Here is a 23,678-nt window from a genome sequence, read left to right on the forward strand (position 1 = left end):
TAGAATACATTTTCAGAACCAGATGCTTTGCTGACTTGCATAGAGGATAAAATGAAATCTGACAATATTACAAACCCTGTCTATTATTAGCAGGTGAATAGCTATTTAAATTCTCTTCAGGGTGTAATGTGTACACATCCGGACCACATAACAATTCATTGCTAATGCTTTGTTGTAAGGGGGCAGTTTCTGAATGCTATAATTTTTTGCTGATTTGTGGACAAGCACAGATCCCAGCAGAAGTACTTCTGAGATGATAAGCAACTACTGAAACTATGTGCATCTTGAAAAAAAGTACCGCAGTAAGAACTAATAAGCTCCTCTAGAAAGCCTTAGGAGTATGTATGCCTTTATTAACAGTATTAACAGTAGTTACTGAAGGGGGTTTATCACTTTCAGCATTATATCTCATCTGCCAGAAATGTAGAGCTGTAAGTTCTACCTCTATATCCTTCTGGATGCTCCTGCCTCTCTACTTCTCAGGACCTAGTACTAGCTATATTCAGTGACTTGATCCCACTAAAAATATCTTCTTGTGGTTTAGTTTGTATGCTTTCAAACCAGCCTGGTCTGAAAGATCATTCAGACTCAAGTCAGATGGGGATATACTCTCAGGAAAGATGGACATTTTGGCAGTATGAGGTAATCATATTAGAGGATTAAACAAAATTCAGGACAGATCATAAGACTTTAGAAAACCAAATGCTTCTAATGATGTCAGACATTAGTAAGTCATAAGAAGAGGAAGATAACCAAGTTCTATTCATTGTTTTCAGTGTACTTGGAGAAAAACATGAATGAAACCAGGTTACAGCTACATTTGTAAGTAGTCGTAAGAGTCTCTTCTTACAGAATTATAGTTGTAGAGTGAAATGATTAGAGCTGAGGACACAAGGTCTGCATGTCCCTACACATAGAATCATAGAATAGTTAGGGTTGGAAAGGACCTTAAGATCATCTAGTTCCAACCCCCCTGCCATGGGCAGGGACACATCACACTAAACCATATCACCCAAGGCTTCATCCAGCCTGGCCTTGAACACTGCCAGGGATGGAGCATTCACAACCTCCCTAGGCAAACCATTCCAGTGCCTCATCACCCTCACAGTAAAGAATCTCTTCTTTATATCCACTCTAAACTTCCCCTGTTTAAGTTTTAACCCATTACCCCTTGTTTTGTCACTACAGTCCGTAATGAAGAGCCCCTCACCAGCATACTTAGAAACCCCCTTCAGATACTGGAAGGCTGCTATGAGGTCTCCATGCAGCCTTCTCTTCTCCAGGCTGAGCAACACCAACTTTCTCAGCCTGTCTTCATACAAGAGGTGCTCCAGTCCCCGATCATCCTCGTGGCCCTCCTCTGGATGTGTTCCAACAGTTCCACGTCCTTTTTCTTTGAGGACACCAGAATTGCGCACAATACTCCAGGTGAGGTCTCACTTGGAGCAGAGTAGAGGGGCACGATTACCTCCTTCGACCTGCTGGTCATGCTCCTTTTGATGCAGCCCAGGATACGGTTGGCTTTCTGGGCTGTGAGTGCACACTGAATCTGGCTCATGTTCATTTTCTCATCGACGAACACCCTCAAGTCCTTCTCCAGCATCTTCTCTGCCCAGCCTGTAGCTGTGCCTGGGATTGCTCCAATCCAGGTGTAGGAACTTGCACTTGTCATGGCTAAACTTCGTGAGGTTGGCATCAGCCCACCTCACAAGCATGTCAAGGTCCCTCTGGATAGCATTACTTCCCTCCAGCATATCAACTGAACCAAACAGCTTGGTGTCATCGGCAAGATTGCTGAGGATGCACTCAATCCCACTGTCCATGTCACCAACAAAGATGTTCATAGAATCATAGAATAGTTAGGATTGGAAAGGACCTCAAAATCATCTAGTTCCAACCCCCCTGCCATGGGCAGGGACACCTCACATTAAACCATATCACCCAAGGCCCCATCCAACCTAGTCCTGAACACTGTCAGGGATGAAGCATTCACTACCTCCCTGGGCAACCCATTCCAGTACCTCACCACCCTCACAGTAAAGAATTTCTTCCTTATATCCAGTCTAAACCTCTGCTGTTTAAGTTTCAACCAGTTACCCCTTGTCCTATCACTACAGTCCCTAATGAATAGTCCCTCCCCAGCATCCCTGTATGCCCCCTTCAGATACTGGAAGGCTGCTATACACTGATCCCTGAGGTACACCACTCAGGGATGTTTTGTCTGTTCTAGGCTGGTGGCTAACTGGAATGCCCAGCGTGTACACAAGGAATTTTAACTACCAGATAAATTTAGTTTAGATTAGTTTTCATCTGAAAGGGATCAATTTCTTGTTCTCTGAGACTGCTGTCGCATGAAGCAAAGAACAGTAAGTAATGATGATCAAGAGATTTCCCTTAAAAATGCAATCCTGATTCAAACTAAAATACTCATGCAGATGCCCTACAGAAATAACGGTATGTTATTTAACACATCAGAATAAATGCAAGTGAGAATAATATCCTGCATATTCACATGAAAATGTGACAGCACTGTGAGTTTTGTTTGAGATATTTTATGAACACAAAGGGAATACATTTGCAATGTATACTTGTATACACTATTAGACTATTACCTCATTATACTGAGCTTCAACCCAAGTACTGCCTTCTTAACGTTTGCACATGTAAGTGATAAGTCTCATGCTATGTCTTCCTTCTCTCTCTCAGCATATTGCTTACTTACAAACAAACCCACTGATCTCGTAAGTGTATACACATGAATAAATACTTAAAAATTTCAAAAGAGTTGCTACAGTATTGAATATGGTTTTGGATCTTCCCTTTAAAATGTTCTTTGACTTCTTCAGATTGTTCACTGGCTCTGCAATATAAAAAACCCCACCTGATTACTAAATTACTTTCTTTTGTTTTTAGAATAATTGCCATGCGAACTGTTCAAGTTCCAAAAATTGAAGTCAGTCATGCAATAGTCAATTTGTTCAATGAACAATGGAAATACTAATACTCTGTATAGTAATACAAAACTGCACAGCCATCTGCCAGCATGGGTTCCTAAACCAAACACAATATTTTAATCCTGCATCCTCGACACACCTACACACAGATGGTGGAACACAGCAGTTTTTATAGCAGCACAACAATGAAAAACAAAATAAAAAATAAAAATCTAAATTACAAAGCCATCTTTTTTTTCTTACAGGTGCCTCCTACACAGATCAGAATTTGCCACTGTGTGACAATTTCTAAATGATAAGTTTTGTCTCATTAAATAATCAGATTTCATATAAGGATTTCATTTATCTTCATCGTCTTCCTCAAAGAAATGTTCTGGTGTATCTGTAATGAATCTGTGAGTGCAACAAAGACTGAAAGCAATACTTTCTTTAAAACTGTGGTGTGGCTGTGCTGATCCTAAACCACCACAATGGCTGAAATTGTCTTTTTAATTTGCTGCACCTACCTAAATGAGCATAAAAAGCAGGGAGAAGGAACAAAGAACAGATGCTTCGTAACTCCAGTTTTCCTGTGTTCTTCCTCTAGCTGTTCATAATTCTACAGTGGTTCATTGACTGTTCTCTTGTGTGAGATTGAGAGCACCTTCAGCAAGTTTGCAGTCTCTCCTGGAGAAACTGGCTGCTCATGGCTCTTGCATGGTATACTGTTCACTGTGTAAAAAATTGGCAGGATGGACAGGCTCAAAGAGTGGTGGGGAATGGAATTAAACTCAGTTGGTGTCAGTACACAAGTGGTTTCTCCAGGGCTCAGTATCAGGTCCAGTTCTGTTCAATATATTTATTAATGATCTGGATGTGGAGGTCGAGAGCACCCTCAGCTTTCAGATGAGGCCAAATTAAGCAGGAGAGTTAATCTGCTTGAGGGCAGAAAGGTTCTGCAGAGGGAGCAGGACAGGCTGCATGGATGGCTGTGGCCAATGGTATGAGGTTCAATAGGGCAAAGTGTCAGGTCCTGCATTTGGGGTGCAACAACCCCATGAAACTAAATGATTTAGGATTCTATGAAGCCAAGCTGAGTGGTGTAGTTGATATGCTTGAGGGAAGAGATACCATTCCAGAGGGATCTTGAAAGGCTGGAAGAGTAGGCCAATGCGAATTGCATGAAGTTCACCATGGCCAAGTGTAAAGTAATGCACCTGGGTTTGGGCAATTCCCAATAATACAGATTGGTGCATAAATGGATTGAGAAAAGCCCTGCAAAGAAGGACTGGTAATACCAGTGGATGAAAAACTGGACATGAGCCAGCAATGTGTGATGACAGACCACAAAGACAGCCATATCCTTTGCTAAGTAAAAAGAAACATAGCCAGCGGGTCAAGGAAGCAGATTCTCTCCCACCACCCTTGTGGTGGGAGACCCCACTTGGAGTACATGAACATGTTAGAGTGGATTCTCCTCCACAGTACAACTATGAGAGATGTCAGAGGGCTGGAACACTTCTCCCATGGAAAAAGCCTGAGTGAGCTGTAGCCATTCAGCCTGGAGAAGGCTATCAAGAGACCTTACAGCAGCCTTTCAGTGTAAAAAGGGGGCTTGTAAGACCTATGGAGAGAGTTTTTACAAGGGTTCATAGTGACAGGGCAAGGGGCAATGATTTTAAACTGAAAAAGGGTAGATTTAGATTAGATATTAATTAGAAATCTTTTACAATTAAGATGGTGAGGTGCTGGCACAGGTTGACCAGAGAACCTGTGGCTGCCCCATCCCTGGCAGTTTTCAAGGCCAGGCTGGACAGGGCTTGGAGCAACCTGGTCTAGTGGAAATTGTCCCTGCCTGTGGCTGGGGGTTGGAACTGGATGAGCTTTAAGGTCCGTTCCAACCCAAACAATTCTATGATTCTACGATTCTACAATCTACACCATCTACCGGGTCAGAGCTGCAAGTATCAACGCATTCAACAATAATTATTCTATACTGATCTAATAATCTGGTTAGACACTGTCTTAAAGAGTTTCTGCTTGATGCACTTTCTTGAAGTTACATTGTGTAAGTGATAATTTGGAAATACCTCAATATTAAGCCACTTAGCATCACAAGACTATGTCAAAGAAACTCATGTTCAAAGCTTTAAGGAAAAGGCTTATGACTGTACATAAAGCTAAGGATATTGCTCTCAATAAAAAGCATTCTTTGACAACTGGAAAAATGGAGTCATATAAAGGGGTAGAAAGCAGGCTTCTTCATAAAGTTCACTGCTTGTCCAACTGAGAAATGTGAAGGTAAAATTTTACGATAACAGAAAACAGTTAGGACCAGTAACACTATTTAAAAGACCACACTATCAAGCAAGGTGAGTTTAGTTTTTTCTATCACTGTTACTCAGTTTAAAGTCTCTTTTCCTTTGCAGAGCCTTTTTGTGCTAAATCATTGCTATGATAACATTGGGAGCATTCCCACAGAGTAGGCTAAGACTGAACAAAAAGAAAATGCACAGTCATCACACTTCTGGAAAGCTGCCAAAATGAGAATATTGAATTTGGGAAGTGAAACACAGAACACAAAACAGTAAGAAATGCTTATTTTCTCATCTCAAGCTCTGAAACGGAAGGGAAGAATATCATTAATGTCACAAAATTTCCAGTGAAGAAAACAATCCTGTACTGCTTTTCATCATAACAGAACTGAAATGAACACATACTTTTCTGTAAGTATGAAAGGTAAGTATGAAACCTGCAAAAGGAGAAAACAAAAGAATAAAATGACATTGAGGTTCTAGGTAGTAGTTTTTGTTTGTTTGAATGCATAATCTTGAAGAAAATGAAAAATATTTATATAGTAGATTCTGCATGGAATTATGCAGTATTAAGTGACAAAGAATGAGTGCAACAAGAGATACTTAATTTATTGCTTCTGTTCTTACCCAGGAAAACTTTCTACTGATGTAAACTAAAGTTTGTATGATTACTGTGATATCATGTATAAACTTGAAATTTCCTGTTTATCTGTTTTAACTTATCGGTTAAGTATGAGATAGATGAGTCACAGTGTTCATTTCCCTGTCTGTTACAGACAAACCTCCTGTAAGTCCTGAATCTGCTCATCGTTTTTGTACAATATTTATCTGTTCCAAAATTACTTTAACAGGATAATCCATATACTCATCCACATTCTCCTTTCACAAAGCCATGTAAGACTCTTCACATGTTGCTTGCAAAAAAAAAAAAAAAAGCAGTCTACTTGTTGAACTTCTGAAATGCAGTATTTGTGGGGTTTTTTGGTAAAAGTGTTTTCATTCATAAGTGTAACATTTGCAAGACTCTTTGCTAGTAGTTTTGTGTAATGTATTCAGAAATATAAACAGCTATTCTCACTCTGAGAAAATCCACTGAAAAGGCACATTACAATATTTATGTTATAAAAGAGAGAATGTGTGATGTCACTGCAATGGGATAACTGTTATTCAACTAAAAGATAATTTTTCACTCAGTATTTATTACTCATTCAAATATAAAAAGGAACGTGCATGTTGAGCAACACATCTCCATATGTTATCTTTTCAATGCAGAACATCAACAAATTAATTTCTTTCACAATCAAACAGCAATCCATGCATTTTTGGAATAGCAATTTCTTCCCACAGTAAAATAATACTAATCTGTAAGAAAGACAGCAATTAGAGGAACAGAATTCACTCTCCTACAAAAGATGTTTATAATGTCTATTGACAACTTATGTGACTTTGATACTATAGAAACACAACACATCTTCTTAAACCATCCACTGTATAGTTCAGTCAGTGTATAGGTCACAAGAAAACCACTTCTCTGTTCAATATCCCATAAAACCTAAAAGCAGTCAGAAAGATCTATTTCCTTCCACTGTGACATCTTCTGGAAGAAAAGAAGACAGCTTAATGAAAGCCTCAGCTCAACATCCAGTTCTGGTTAAAAGAAGAAAAAAACAAAAAGAACCTTTCAACAAAATGCTGCATAAAGTATATAGAAAGCACTGGTAAGGATCTTCTACCAAAGAAATGGTACAGCTTTGTCTTCTGTATAGGTCACTGTCTCAGTAAGCTATTATCACAGAACAACAAAGGTTTTGAGAAGGCCACTAAGAAACTGTCTACAAGTCCTGGAAAAACTCTTGTGTGAAACTGTAAAGGAAACAATTTTGAAACTGCGCAGGAAAAGTAAGGCAGAGCATGACAAATGTATGCAAAATAATAAGTGGCATACTGAAGGCACTCAAAAGCTGCTCTTCTTCTGGACATAGAATACACAAAGAAAAAAATAGTTGAAGATGATGGAAGACAGCAGGTTTGAAATTGAAAAATGATTTTTTTTTTCAATATAAAGTATAATGAGACTATGGAACTTCATCAGGAAACTGTTACAGCCAGTAATTCAAGAAAAAAAAAATGCAATTGGAAGTGTCTATAAATGAAAAGAATAAACAGGACTGTATAAGCAAATGCTAACAAGAGTGAAACAAAATCGGAGAGGATATTAGGCTTCCTACCTGAGATTCTAAAACCACCTCTGGCTATTATGAATGAAATAAAATCTTTAAGTGAGGGGCAAGTCATGCTTGGTGTGTTCATGGCAAAGGTGATGACCCCATCTGAGGAGTATCCAATGTTGGCCTATTACTTGACATTTAATGTGTTTTCTCTCTGGGCTTCATATCGTTTTAGCTCAGTCACCTACTGCTTTAACTAAAATATTTGTTTGGATTTTAAGGAAAACAATCCCCTACTTCCAATAGCTCCAAAACTGTTGTCACTATTTTTCAGCCTCACTTAGTACTTACTTGCATGTGTAATTTGCTACTGTACTATGTAGCTCATTACTACTTCATTACTACTATAGAATTTATGCCTAGTATAATTTGTTAAAACTATTAAATTAGACAGCTAATTTAAAGGAAAGCTAACCTCCACCAAAACAAAACAACAAAAAAACAACAACAACAACAACAAAAAAACAAAAAAAAACCCAAAAAAAGTAATAACCTGGGTTAGATTTAGAGCTCCTCAAATAGATATTAATCCCTTAAAGAGAAACTAAGGAAAGATTCTGACTGTTTATCAGCATGGGATTAACATTTGCTATGGTGCAACTGTACATACCCCACTCCATTAAATTTGCCCACTTGATTATGGGGATTGTTGGCTTGGAACTGCAAACAATTGGTTTTAGCCTCCAAAACAACATAACTGCATGAGAACCAGCTGTAGGGAATGGTTTCTGGAATGCTCTACCATCAAACTACAGCCAGGAATGGTTTAGCAAGAGCACACACTCATTTTAACACACAAAACCCATGCCACAAGATGGTCTACACTTTTCTCACAAATACTTCTTCCCAGTAGCTAGAAAAGTCACTAGGATTTGAATTTGTTTGTAGAGCTGAAGCTGTGTAACATGCATCATGTCAACTGGTCAGAAATGCACGGCCACTGGCCTTTCCAGTTGCAGGTCCACAGCTAAAAGTCACTGTCTTTATATCCATATGAAGCAGATAAGTGAATGCCTTTTAGTAACAGAGGAGTATTTAAAGAACATACTGATCTTGGGTATCACCACAAAAATCTGCCCAGGTTTCTATGTGTGGCAGACTTTCTTTTCCAGATAACAGGTTAGATAACCCTGAAATGGGAAACTTCATTTCCTTTTTTTGCCACCGGGAAATCACAATCTTTTTAGATTTGAAAACTAAGATCAGTTTTGCAATAAATACACAATCAGTGAAATCACTAATGATCTCATGTATAATTTTAATATTAATTACTTACATGGGTAAAAGGTCAAGGAATATTAGAAATACTGACAGGATGTTTGCTGATGTATATGACAGAATTCCAGCTTTGGGAATGTATCCTGACTGCAAAATCAATCACCTTGCCTAATTGATTCAGGAACAGAATATCAGACATGAAAGAAACTCAAGATAAAAAATCCTGTACAAAAGAATTATAATATGATTTTTGGAAATCTAAGCACTTTAGATAAAGATATGTGTCTTGCAATGAGGTAATTTTAATGAGGGAACTACTTTCATAGACTTTTTACTCAGTTTATGGTGAGCTCAGAATCGAATTGCTAAACTTTATGCAACAGAGGAATTTGTATCAAAGGAACTTTGAGGTATCATATAAAAGAGTTTTATTAAGTTCACCACTGTCAGTCCCATAGTTCTTCCTGAATGATGAGATCTCATCTGCTGCTTCTCATAGCTGACATTCTTAGAGATCTTCTGAACACCGATATGTTGTATATGATTTATTACCACACCTTAGATTATCTAAAAAGGACAGAATTTCATTATCCTCCAAAAGAGTAACTATTCACATAAACTTGTCTTTTCTTAAATCACTTTAGCTGTCTTCTTGGGTTCTAATCTCCCCACAGTGAATCTGAATCACCAGTGTGAAAGCTTTACTTTATTCTGAACTTGGTATAAATACACTGTGCTGATTAGCAGGATCATAATCTTGCCTGCTCTCCTGGTCTCGACACTGTTGAACTACTTAAAGGCTGTCAACAACTACCCTCTGCCTTATGATCATCATGAACTCAGTTCCTCCTCTTGACTGAGTGCTCTAATGAAATATGACCATTAAAACAAAAGAAGTCAATATGACTGTTGCTGGCAGTCAGCTCCACTGGATGGCCATCCCCAGAATCAGGCCTCGAGGGAAGAGAAACCAAAGGAGTGGAAAATACGCAACTTTCCCATATCCCTTGTGGAAGAGGTACACATAATTTAACTACAGTAAGTTAGTGGGGCTGCCTATGTTATCTATGCAATTGAGAGAAAGAGTATGGTTACAGTTAATGAAACCGAACATACATATTTTAAGGTGTTTGAGGACACTTTCCAATCAATATATAAGGGACATAATGAATGTAAGTAGCTATTTGAGAAAAACCGCACTGGTTCTTGACACTTCAATTATAGACAAATATCTAAATGAAGTACTTAATTAAGGCAGATTGGATTCAGAGCTTACCCACTCTGATTTGAATGAGTGGATTTAAGTTTTCTGTGCAGATGGAATTGGATCCATGACTGTTTGAGTTTTTAACCTTTTGAGTAACAGCTGGCTTCCAAACACAACAGTAACAGGAGATTTTAAGAAACATACTGTGTGCTTTATTGTGCAAAATAAAACACAAATTTGGCATATGAGTTTCTCCTTAGAGAAGCACTTTTCCTAAATGAGTTCCACATAAAAAAACCCCAAACCAAGCAAACAAAAAACAAAAAAAACAGCTTCTGTTTTAAGTGCAAATAGATAATGCAGATCATCCACGGGTCTTGAAGGAGCTGGATAATGAAGTTGCTAAGCCACTGTCCAACACATTTGAAAAACTATGGCAGTCAGGTGAAGGTCCCAACAACTAGAAAAAGGGAAATATAACCCCCATTTTTAAGAAGGGGAAAATGGATGACCGAGGGATAAAGAACTCAGAGGATAAAGAACCGAGGGATAAAGAACAAAGAGTTGTGATCAATGGCTCAATGTGCAGCTGGAAATCAGTAACAACTGGTGTCCCTCAGGGATCGACGTTGGAACCAGTGTTGTTCAACATCTTTGTTGGTGACATGGACAGTGGGATTGAGTGCACCCTCAGCAAATTTGCCGACGGTTCAGTTGATATGATGGAGAGAAGGAATGCCAACCAGAGGGACCTCTACTTGCTTGTGAGGTGGGCCTTACTAAGTTCAACAATGTGAAGTGCAAGGTCCTACATCTGGGTCAGAGCAATCCCAGGCAAACCTACAGGTTGGGCAGAGAAGAGATTCAGAGCAGCCCTGCAGAGAAGGACTTGGGGGTGTTTGTCAATGAGAAAATGAACATGAGCTGGATTCAGTGTGCCCTTGCAGCCCAGAAAGCCAACCGTATCCTGGGCTGCATCAAAAGGAGCGTGACCAGCAGGTCGAAGGAGGTGATCCTGCCCCTCTACTCTGCTCTCATGAGACCTCACTTGGAGTATTGTGCACAATTCTGGTGTCCTCAACAGAAAAAGGACATGGAACTGTTGGAACACATTCAGAGGAGGGCCACAAGGATGATCAGGGGACTGGAGCACCTCCCATATGAAGATAGTGTGAGAAAATTGGAGCTGTTCATCCTGGAGAAGAGAAGGCTGCACGGAGACCATATAGCAGCCTTCCAGTATCTGAAGGGGGCCTCTAAGGGTGTTGGGGAGGGGCTCTTCATTAGGGACTGTAGTGATAGGACAAGGGTTAACAGGTTAAAACTTGGGGTAAGTTTAAGTGAGTATTAGCTCACTCATAATATAAAATGCCACACATAAAACAAAGGCCAAGAACTGAAATTCTTTAAAATACCAGATCTAATATCAATCCTCAACATTGCAAGAAATAAAAAGGCTGCTATTTATAAATACAATGAAAGTTACTGTGTGGAACTTACTGTGCTGGCAGTGAATCCCATTAAATCCCTGTGGACATTTACAGACATATCCTATGAATGTGTCACCTCGGTATGCTTCACTAATTTCACAGATCCCACCATTATGACATGGATTGGGAAGGCAGGGTCCTGAAAAAAAGAGAAGCATATATATATATAATAACAACCATGAGAATTTCATTCATTTACATACTTACACTAAGAAAAAATCCCCGATGTAGACCTCTATATTCCACCAACCTGCTAAGAAACACCATTCACTTAGCTCATATAGCTTGCCAGCAAGGATTTTTGTGAACAAGAAAAAATATGAAGCATGTCACTACTCATTAATAGTAACATTATTTTTTAATGTAAGAGAAGACAAGAGACAGAGTAGCTAAATCTTGCTCTCCTATTAAAGATAACAAGCATTCTAACTTCTATACCACTGAGGAAATATGTATTAATAAAATGTGCCTATCATGTACAGTGTGACATTTACAATATGCCTGAATAACCACTACATGTCAAGTTAGTAGTCTGAGATCTTTGCTATGTCTTTGGGTGACTTTCTGAACAAAAGCTTTTTTATCTGGGCCAGCAGTTAGCAGCTACTAAACTAGCTATTCCATTTCCACTGAGTGCCTTTTTAGCATACTCACTTCAAGCTGACTTCAAAAAGGTCTTCTTACTTTTTTTTTTTTAATTAACTACATGCTAGGATACCTAAAATTTCAGCAGGAAGATCTAATTTAATAGGTTTGAAATGACCATACATACCTTTAAATAATAGCAGGTTTTGAACTGAGAGCTAAATTTTATTCATGTAGTGGCAGGCATATTAAAGCCTTTTACATCTTATTATCTTATTAATATTACCTGTAACATACGTTAGTATTTTTATGATTTTTCTTTTTCAATCTCACTTTAAAGAGCAGGTAATTATTGACTGGAAAGCCTCATGTGCACGTTTGTGTGTGAAAAGATTTATGAAATCAGTATAAAGTATGCTATTTGCAGCCTTTGACATGTACACAGAAAAGTATTCTTCACTTATTGAAATGCAATGTCATAATTATTTACTCATTTAAAACTGAATTAAAAACAAAAAAAAACAAACAACCAAAGCCCCACAGACAAACAAACAAACAAAAAAAACCCCAGAAAATAACTTCTTTCCACAGCATAATTTATGGAAAATCAGCACTGGGAATTGAGTTCTTTAAACTCAAAATAGCCACAAGTTTAATGTTTCTGAGGGTTTGCCTGTTAGTTTGTTTTCAATTACAAACCCAAGGTTTGACAGATGTTCAGAGCAACAGCATTCAAAACATCACATTAGTGAAAAGTGCACTCTCTAAGAAAATATTAATTTGAAAAAGATAAAAATTAACAGAATGACAAGGATGTCAGAACACATTCCCTAGTCATAATTGCCTGGGTGGTTATAGCAATTTGAGAAACTATCCATGTGCACATTTCTATTAGAACTTATGTCATCAGTCTATTTCAGGACACAATCCTGCAGAAGTTATGCTTCTGTACATTATTAAACTTAGGATATGTCTCAATGAATGTAATAAATAAAAGATGTGCATATATAGCAGCTTATACTAAATGCAATTAGTAGTGAAAAACTAAAAAATCAGGAAGATGAAATGCAGGGGACTGGCTGCTGCTTTTTTGTCTTTCCCCATCCACATTCTGCATTACACTTTAAATGCAATGACACAGGACTTTCTTAATTCCAACAACATGTATCTCTCCTTTAACAGGTCTAGTAACACTCATGGCTTCCAAGTATCGCAGCTACTCTTTATGTTATTCCTTGTCTGTAATATTTTGGGAAGAAACACGGTTAATAATTTGCACTTTTGGTCTTCCAGTGAACATAAGTTGTATTTTTTCCCAAGTCCCTATTATACTGCTGCAGTCTGAGGAGTACCTGCAGGTAGCCTTCCTTATATGTTAATTATTTCTATGCAAGTGCATTTCTGATCTTCCAAGAAGAATAAATCTTTAAATAATTAGCTTCTTATTTTGCTTGGTGCTTTCTCTGTATGGCTTGTTAAGAACATGTTCAGCATATTTTCACTGATTTTCTTTAGATTTTGTATTTTCTCAGACCAGTCCAAAGTACAAAGACTTAAAAGGTATTCTGAGGTGCACAGTAATAAATATACCAGTGCATGTCAGTATTTCTAATTAATCTTAGTCTTCTACAATGCCTTCCTACTGAAAAAAAAACCCAAACAACACACCAATAGGAACAACTTTTTCGACTGATTATAGTTGTTTTTTTGGTGACACACAACAGCAGCATTTAACCTAAATGTTGAGTGATTCTACTTTTTTATTATTATTAATAATAGAAAATGGTAGATTAAAAATTATATTCACAGCAATGAAACACCCTAAATAAATGCGCTGGAGCTACTAAACAACAACCATCTAATTGTCATTAGTTAGCATTAATTTCCTAAAAAAGGACATCAGTTAGACTAATCTGCATTCTAAAAGAATGAACAATTGAAACTTTAAAAAGCATATATTATCATGTCTTGTTTCTCCTAGCTCTCCAGAGGACCATACTCTAGAGTTCACACATCTTCAGGATATTTAAACTGCATGAACCTTCAAGCATATGATTCCCTTTTTTTCCCTTTTTTACTGAGTCTACAGGATCCCTGATGCAAACTATGCAGGTTTGAGTGCCTTGAAGGATTTGGGCCCTAATCCTGCTGTCATAACATTTAAGAATAAAAAATAGTATATAAGATCTGGCACTCTTGCCAGACAATGAAAGGTCGCAACTAACTTCCATAGGCATGTTTAAATAACATTGCATTGAATGCTGGAATTAATTTCCTGACAATCTGATTAATATTCTCGATTACTCAGTTCTATAGAAGCAAGTTCAAAACCATCCTTGTTTACCCAAAAAATAAAACCACAAACTTGTCAACCAGTTTTCAAAAAAAAGTGGTTTTCAGAGATTTGCTTTTCTAAATCAATAGCACTGTAATACTTTTGTAAGTAATCTTTAAGTGGCTTCCAACACAAACAGAACAGCAACATTTGATCAGTATTAATGAGCAGTAGAATTCAATGGCATACTTTCAGGCATTTTTATCCGTGTTCATATAAAATAATGTCAACAAGATTAATTGTGCACTCCCATTAATAGATCTATTCCTTTTGCTGCTCTTTTGAGTCCTTCTTTGTGCAGTTACAGTCATATTAGCCAATATAATCAGTATAGTGCAAAACATATAATTCTATTATCCTATGCTGATTTTGAAAAAAAAATATTGAAGATTAACTTAAAGCATAGCAGGTTTTAATTTTTTTAAAAGCTTTTACTAAAGATCTTGGAGACTTCATAGATGGACAAATCAAAAAATAATGCATTCTCAGTAGAGTTGCAAGGGGGCTCAAAGCAGAACCATGTTATCTGTTTACTTTTGATAAGTGCAGTCAAGTAAAAATTCGTAAAAATAAATTCTTGTCTAGTGAAATACTGAAGTTGTAATTAAATATTTGTGAGAAACATTAGTTTGCCTATAGCAAGAAAAGCCAGGAAAGCAAAGAAGACATAATTTCATCACTAAGAATGCCATTTTTGACAATGATAATATATACAAAGAGTCAATCAGTCTGTTTAGAAAAGCTGTTACTTCATTTTGTCTTGTAGGATATTTCAGATCCTTTTGAAGTAATAGAAAGAAATGTCCAAATACCTTTCTACATGTTACCTCCCTGACAGTCTGGAGGAAATGTATATATAACTTTTTTTAATACCCCACCATATTTGAGCTTCTTTTTTTTCACATGGTCTCCAATTTTTAAGAAAAAAACCCTAAACAAATGAAGAAATAAACAAACAAAAAATCCTACGAACACTGACACTTGCAAAACACATTTAAATATGTGCATGTGAAAGTCACTACCTGAAATTCTGACTGCCCTAATTTCATTTATTTGAATTTACAGCAGACTGGCTGTATATACATGAGTGAGCTACACAAGCAAGAGACCTGATGCCCATGCAATGTACTTCCTGAGAATGGTGTTGTACACTAACTCTGGTGGTAGTATTAACTCTAGTTTTCATCAAGGCTTTTCATCTGCATATGTTTTTATCTGTACATGTGAGGTATGGCACTAATTACTGTTCCCTCTAAGTGTCCAGGATGCATTCAAATTTAAAAAAAAAAAACAACAAAAAAAAACCACGCACACAAAAAAAAAACAAAACCAAAAAACCACCCACGAAAAGAAATAAAAAAACCCACCCAGAAAACCCCAACCTATTTCTCAAGCCTCCATCAAACAGCGTAAGTGAGTTTTCTTCCAAATATAAAATCTGCAGCTGCTTTGTTGGGAAAGACATTAAAAAATATGAGGCAGATGTAGTTAAACACGAAATCTACCTCAATCACATCTTTCTCAGTCTTATTCCTCAGACTCAAAAGTATGCTCGCTTCTCTGCTGAAAGAAGATGATCAAAAATCAAAGCCCATAATTTCATAATAAGACAAGATTAAATGACGAATATGAAGAATGTAAAGAGGAAAAAAGAAAAATGTACTCTACTGGAGTGACACACACCAAATAATCACATTTGTATAACATAAAATCAAAAATTATGCAATATGAATGTTAGCACTTTTGATGGTGTCTATCTATCTATCTATCTTCTCTTCATGTAGAAATAATGCAATTTTAATGAAAAATTCAGAATTAGATATTGACCTTGAAATACATCAAGATGAAGATACTGTTAGCTACAAAATTAATTACTTTATTTATTTTGTGGAGTATTACTGAAGTAGGACTAATAGATAATAATACTCAACACAGTAAGCTCCAATTCCCATCAAAGACTGGAGTTAACAGCAAACTAATAAAAAGTATAAAATTCTATATTTAATTGAAAAAGTAAAATAATCTCTAGGTGTTTGCCTTCACATCACTAGGTTTTCTTAAATACCTCTTGGCTCTACATGAATGTCAATCTAATACGGCATTTTTCCTCTCTGGTATGTTGGAAACTTCATCAGATATCCCTCACACAGTTTCAATATCAGGAGTTTGAAGTCCTCACCTATGTTTTGATAATACATAATACTTTTGACATGTCCTTTGTCAAAGCAAAGTCTTAAAATAAGCTGTGACAGAGCTCATATAGCAAGAGTTTTTATATTTTGAAATGAATACAAGTACAAGAAGACAGTGGCACATATGACTTCTTTCAACTTTACAGGAAGAGAATTAATCTCCTTGCTGCTGGAGCTAGCAGAATGTACAAGCTTCCCATGATGAAGAAAGTTAGCTGACAGTTTTCAAAGTTTGACATACAAAAAAATCAAAGTAAAATATAATTCTATTTCAAAGAGACTGTATCTTCCATAGAGACACACAAATGAGCATTTAAATCCATCAGGAATGCCCCCACAGGTTCTGACAGAAAGCTGGTTTATTGCAAAAGAAGGGCAGGAATATGACAAAAGCTTCTGAGGGTCTCTGATGTTCCTCACATTTACTACTTTGCCTACTAATTTAATATGATTGTGTAGGGCTCACCTGTCAGAGAGGCTGGTTTTGAATGCCCCTATCTGTGTGTCTATGTGGGATACTTCACAGACCATTTTAACAATCTGACAGAAACAATCGTGCATTTGCTGAGTTCTGGGGATCATTAAATCATATCAAAATGCATACTCATATCTTGGTCTAACTATAGGTTCAAGCACACAAGTATGACATACTCATTCCAGCAATGCAGCGTAGGGAGTCAGGTCCCACTACTACACCTACTTCGAGCAATGCACCACCTTTGTAGTTAAGGTTAAAGTCAAGTATTTTGCAGATTTCACCTGTATTTAGAAGAAAACTACCATTTCCCAAGAACACTTTTGATGTAGTTGGGTCCAAATGAAATTTGGACAAAGCACGTTTGTTCAACAGGTAAAACTACAGCTATGAAGCCCTGGGTGATATGGTTTAGTGTGAAGTGTCCCTGCCCATGGCAGGGGGGTTGAAACTAGATGATCTTAAGGTCCTTTCCAAACCTAAATATTCTATGATTCAATGATTCTATTCTACTTCTTAGCTGCCTGCTTTTCATTGCATTGTTTTGTGGACATCTGAAAATGCTATTCCAGCATATGTGCTATCAACCTTTTTCCACAAGGGGCTCTAACAATGAAAATGGTGTCAGCTAGTCAATATATTCATTCTGCACTGAAATATGAAGCATCTTCAGTAAAGAATGAATGCAATGTACTTCTGCATTTGCTCTTTCTTACTCATATCCCCTTCCCCCCCCCTCCCAAGGTCACTCTGTATTCAAAATCTGCATAAAAGAATCACAAAATTCCAGACTGGTTTGGGTTGGAAGGGACCTTAAAGCTCATCTAGTTCCAACCCCTGCACAGGCAGCAACAGCTTCCACTAGACCAGGTTGCTCCAAACCCCGTTCAATCTGACCTTGAGCACTGCCAGGGATGAGGCAGCCACAGCTTCACTGTGCAACTTGTGCCAGGGCTTCCCCACCCTCACAATGAATAATTTTTTCTTAACATTTTAGGGTTCAAACCCCATTATAATGGTGCATCATGATAACGCTCAAAATAAATAAGAGTCACTCTAGTTTAACCGATACCCACAGAGGTCAAACAATGTATTTTGAACTACCTCTTCCTTCAAGTCTTCCAAAGTGTAAGAAGGAATTCTTACTTGCCCAGCATACTTCAACACGTGTAGAAGAGAAAAAAAAAAAGAACAAACCAAAGCAAAATAGCACCTACAGACCAATACATTTCATATAAATTCTTTTTTTAATTTGCCACTGTTGATAACATTTTGCTGTTAGCGTACAAATTAATTTTGTAACAAAAATATTTATTATAACTCCATCTTGGTATTTATTTGGATAGTTTAAATGAAGAACAGGCATTGAAGAACATAATTCATAGTTTATGTGGAATATTGATAATAGTAACCAACTGTTATATATTATTTCGGTTAATGAACAAAAGTAGCAAAAAAATTAGTAGTTACACACACCTTCTCATTAAATTCTCAAAATATCAGCTTTAAAAGAAATAAATCTATTCAGCCTGGCTCATAAGTAAATTAGCACTGTATTAGATTCTATCTAACTATATTTCATTATGAACTAATGGCACTGATCCAGACTTAACTGCACAGTGATTAAATATTTATCTTGTTTTTAATGCAGCAAATGAAGCATGCTTATGATAATGATCAAGGTGTCTCCAGCTGGATGCAGCAAAAGATAAGATTCACCCCTTGACTGCAAAATGCTTAAGGTTATTTCTGTATATTTCCTTCTAATTCTATTCCACGGATTTCTTTTACAGAAAAGAAACGTAAACTGTTTCTCCAGACATCTCCCGACCTCTTTCTAACTAAAGAACTATTTTCTTAGAAGTTGTTATTTAAACTTGATCACTATAGAGTGCCTTTCCTTAATAAACAGTCTTAAGGCTCCCCTTACCTCAACTGTGAACGACAGATTATACTCAAATTTGAGGCATGGCCAGTGTAAACCAGGTTTCACAGGGTGAAACCTCAAAACACTCCAGAAGCTGGAGAAACTGTTCAATGTACTACAGGACATTTTCCCCAAGTTCTCTCCCATTATTGCTCCTCATACTCCTCAGATTCCAAGCTTGAGTATTTTCTTTACTCATTTTCAATGCTGTTACTCAGCTCTTTATAACCTTTGCCACCTACATATACGATTCTGAATGAAGCCCACAGGATATACCTGAATATAGCCCATCGGTTATCCCATAAACCTACCATATCAAATTAATGTGAGACCTATTCTGCATCTCTGCATGATCTTTCACAGGATGGTTTTATATTCTCAAAGAATACCTGCTTCTTTTACAGAAAATCCAGGTTCATTTTCCTTCTCTTCTTCTAACTTTATCTCAGCCACTGGCATCATTATTTTTCTCCTATATGACGTTTCTGTTATTGACTTCCCCCATTCTTGCTGACCCAAGTGTGGGGACTTGTTTGCTATACGACTTTTTTTTGTGATCTACTGTGTATCATTGTTAAATCTAGGTTAATTTTCCAACTTATGTCAGCAATATTTTCCAAATCTCTTATTTTTTCAGTTGATTCCAGTTCACATCAAAGAGGAAAAGCTCTGTGAAAACAGAGAATCTTGCATTTTGTAAAAACTTTGCTGAATAACTACACAGACTTGGAGAATTTTGTATGTTGAAATAGAGAATTATTATAGACTGGAATGTTCAAAAGATTCAGTTCAAAAGTGCAGTTCTGGCAAAACTGATGTCTACAGAGTCTATATTAAAATAAACTCTCCAAATCCATTCTCTACAGAGCTGAAACAAATCCATCTCTGTTTTTACTGCATTGGTCTGTTGCTTAAGTAGAATATACCCAGCAATAAGGAAACTATACATGATTTGGTGCCTAATGTCAAATATCACCTTCAACCGGAATTTCTGTGCAACAATGCTATTTTTATCATTGCAGCTCCTGTCATCATATGTAAAGATGACAGTTTTCATCGTTTCACTGCACTTTAAAATGCCAGCGATCAGAACCTCTCATCTTTTTTTACTGTGCTCAACTAATAACTGGAAAATGAAAAACCCCCTGAAAAGATTATGTGAACTTTAATTATAACAGCAAATAGATTAAAATACGGTTAGTCTTCTTGCTGAGCATTGCAGTGGGAATTAAAAAATGCAACAGCCTGAACCTGTGCTACTCATATTCGTATGAGTCAGGTCCTAACTATTTAGTGTTGCATTAATGATATGGAAACCACAGAAGAGAATCCCAGAGGGTGGGTATCCTTAGGACACAAAATATTATCAAAAAGTGATAAAAGAGAATTACTAAATGTGAAGTATATCTATCGACCAAAAATGCATAAAGTTGTACGAAGCAGAAATTAAGGGAAATAACCAAGAATTAACACTCCAGTCATTTATTCCCTTGAGATGCAGAACAGAGGAAATTTAACCTTTCCTCATTCTACTTTTCCAGCTGTCATTAAACTCTTCAGATTTCATGTACCCTATCCTAAATCCTTTTGAGTTCTAGATCTTGTCACTGTTCTCCAACTCCTACTCCTTTCCTAGCTAGATCATCATTCTGTTTCTTCCTCATACCCAATTCCTGCCTCCTACTGTTCTCTTGCCAAGTCAGAAAACCACAAACTGCAAACTACACAAATTTAAAATCACAAATGTGTTTGCAGTTACACGCCCTGTGTTTTTAAGATATACAGTAGTCACTGGATATCTGCTGCCTTTGCACCAGCTACAACCACAGCACAAATACAAATTAATTGCCCTTGATTGATGTGATTAACATGGAGTTAGCTGTAAATGGATGAAAATACTGACATATTTTTGTGGGTAATGGTAATTAAATAAGTCCCACACAGCAATACTGGAGATCAGTCTTTTCTGATAAATAATGCTTTAACTTAAAATTCCTTTTTGTATTATACACAATGCAGGTGTTAAGTACAGTTTTTTGCACAGGTAAATTCTGCCTTCAGCACAGCCTGAAGGGCTGGGGCATAAGATGCAGTACTGCTGATGCCACAGCTATATTCTTTTAGGGAATGTCTTGACAGATTTCCTCTGGAGCTACATACTTTTTTCTGTTGTCTACCTTAAAGCTGTGTCATGGGTAGGTTATCAGAAACATCCAACTCTCCTCTGGTTTGCGAGATCCACAGATCTGTGCACAGACATAATGATGGCCATATTTATCTAAGTGACTTCAAAAGATAAGGATGTGAATTAGACATAATTAACTTCCCCTCACATCAGGACAGACAACCTGAGTGCATGTCAATATCCTTTTTCCAATCTAGTCTAATCGGTAGCTTGATATGATTCCTATATCCATGATATTCGTCATCTGTTGACAGAATGGAGTCAGGCACAAAGAAGGTTGTCTGGTTGAAAAATGTGGATGCTGCAGTTAGGTTCTGAATGACAGGGAATAAGACCAATAGCATATGCTATGAAAACAAGACCACTACTTCACTAATGTAATGTGAACTTTCACTTAGTCTATCGTTAGCTACATGACTTAAACACTTTGAAGCAAATTATTTGAATTTATTAAGAAAGTATAATATACTGCTTGTATTTTGCTACCAAAAAGTTAGACGGAAACAAGACTTAATGACAATCATGCTACATGATACCTTCTGTCCCTGTCTCTACTTAAGGGAGGCTAAAGCAGAACACTAAACTGACAGGATCACAAACTGCATTTTGTTTCAAAAAATGCCCAGTATTTCTGTTCTGCAGAGAAAATGAATAGAATAGTTTTCTTGTCTAGGGCACTGGATTAAAAAAGGAAAATTGAGAAATTCCAAGTCACTATGGAAAGATTAAGAACCTCTTATTGAAACAGTGTCTATCTTCCATTAGTCTATATTAATAAATAAGCACTGCTCTGCAGTTTTAACACAACAAAATACTATGGAAAGCTTGCAGCTAATGAAATTCATGAATAATTGTAACAAAGACTTGTAATATTGCTGCCAAGCATTAATTCGTGCTTTGCAAGTAAATGTTCAAATATGGTACTGCAGGCCAATTAAATATATAAATCCTTATACAGACATCTTTTTCTTGGGTTATGGCTTCTTCATTGCAGCTAGCCATTCCAATAAAACTTCTGGAATTCCAAGTATTTTCTCAGGTTTTTTGATACAATTGAAATAACTTCTTAGGTATATAATGGTATGATTTAACTTTTTTTTTTTTAATAGACAATTAGCATTTCAAAGGACCATGTTATTTTTAACAGAACAGTTGTCTTACAACCACAGGTCCCATGACAGCCAGTGGAAGTTGTGTCTTGAATAAGTAATAATTATGCACTTCTGGACTGGACTGTGAAAGCTTCCACAATTTTACTAATTTCCAGCCACACTGATAGTTTTCACTTGGCAGTTTATTACTTTACAGTACTGTGGATTTTATGTGAATTTTTTTGGCCACAATTTTGAAGTCTCATAATATTTACCCATAAGGAGTACTGCTGAAGTCAACAGTATTATATAAGTGAGGAAAAAAAAGAGAGAAAAAAAAATCTGTTTCCAGAAGAATATTTTGAAATATTACAACTGTATAATAAAGATTACACAATACAGCAGAAAATAGATGCACACTACATTCTTTAAGCTTAATAGCTGATATTCATGCTCTGAGGTAAAATATTTAGCTGAAAGACTTACAGTGAGAAAAAATTAAAATGTATTTTAACTGATGGTTAAATCAGTTAAACTGATACTAGGGTTCAAAACAATATACAATAAAAAAGGATCTACTAAATTTCTAAAACAAAAGAAGAAAGGGAGGTCTAGGTTCCTGCAAGTGGCCATCAGCTTATGGAAAGTCAATCTGTAAGACCAACGATGAATTAGTTGATGTGAATTAAATGGTGTTATTTCAAGAAATTGCTGCATACATGCATTTTTAGAAATCCTAACATTGCTGAGTAAACTCAGTTAAGCCTTTGCTTGATATTTCTATCCCCCTAAAACAATATATGTTCCCTTTATGGTAAGAACTACACTGGGATTTCATCAGTAATGTTGCTTCAATGATACATTTTAAGGAGGGCTGCTTAGTCTTGGTGAATGTTAATGACAGGCTATCTGTGGCTGTTTATTGAAATATAAATGTCAAATCTTCCTTCAACATTTTTTCCCCTTTCAAGCTAGGATAGATTGAAAGATCTTTTCAACACCTCAATGATACATTTACTCAGAAAGTCCAGCTAACTGATCTCTTACTGGCAAATAGTAACTGACTGAAGTCAGAGACAAGACAGTTTGGGACAGCAGGGTTTTTTTTATTTGTTACTAGAAAAAAGAATAGTAAACAGTGTGATGCAGGAAGAAACTCATTTGGATGGAACTGGGCATTAGATCAGAAGCTAATGAGACAGATTCATAATAAGAAAGACCAGATGGATGAAAACAGCCCACCTCAGCTCTATTTTAAATCCTGCTCTTATTCCTCCAGGACACTTAATTCCATTAGCAGATAATTCCATTATATGTCAGTTTTAACACTTCCTGAGCTTTGATGCACTCAAATACACTGCAATGTAATGGTATTATGCACATTGATGATGTTGATGGATAAAATACTGCTGTTTCAGACCTTACGCAGTCACTTGTCTGACTGCCTGTCCATTTCCTTGATCAGCCAGTTCAATAAAATATGCTACCTGTATATAC

General features: G+C 36.8%; 1 protein-coding gene across 1 annotated transcript in view; it reads right to left on the bottom strand.

Moving 5' to 3' along the window:
- EDIL3 (EGF like repeats and discoidin domains 3) overlaps positions 1 to 23,678 on the bottom strand; it is a 262,647-nt gene that overhangs the window by 133,363 nt on the left and 105,606 nt on the right. Inside the window, exon 3 of the mRNA XM_034072882.1 lies at positions 11,402 to 11,530. Coding sequence (XP_033928773.1) covers positions 11,402 to 11,530 — 129 coding nt within the window. The remainder of the gene's footprint in view (positions 1 to 11,401; positions 11,531 to 23,678) is intronic.

The sequence above is a fragment of the Melopsittacus undulatus genome, chromosome Z (assembly GCF_012275295.1).
Source record: "Melopsittacus undulatus isolate bMelUnd1 chromosome Z, bMelUnd1.mat.Z, whole genome shotgun sequence".
Classification (NCBI taxonomy): Eukaryota; Metazoa; Chordata; class Aves; order Psittaciformes; family Psittaculidae; genus Melopsittacus; species Melopsittacus undulatus.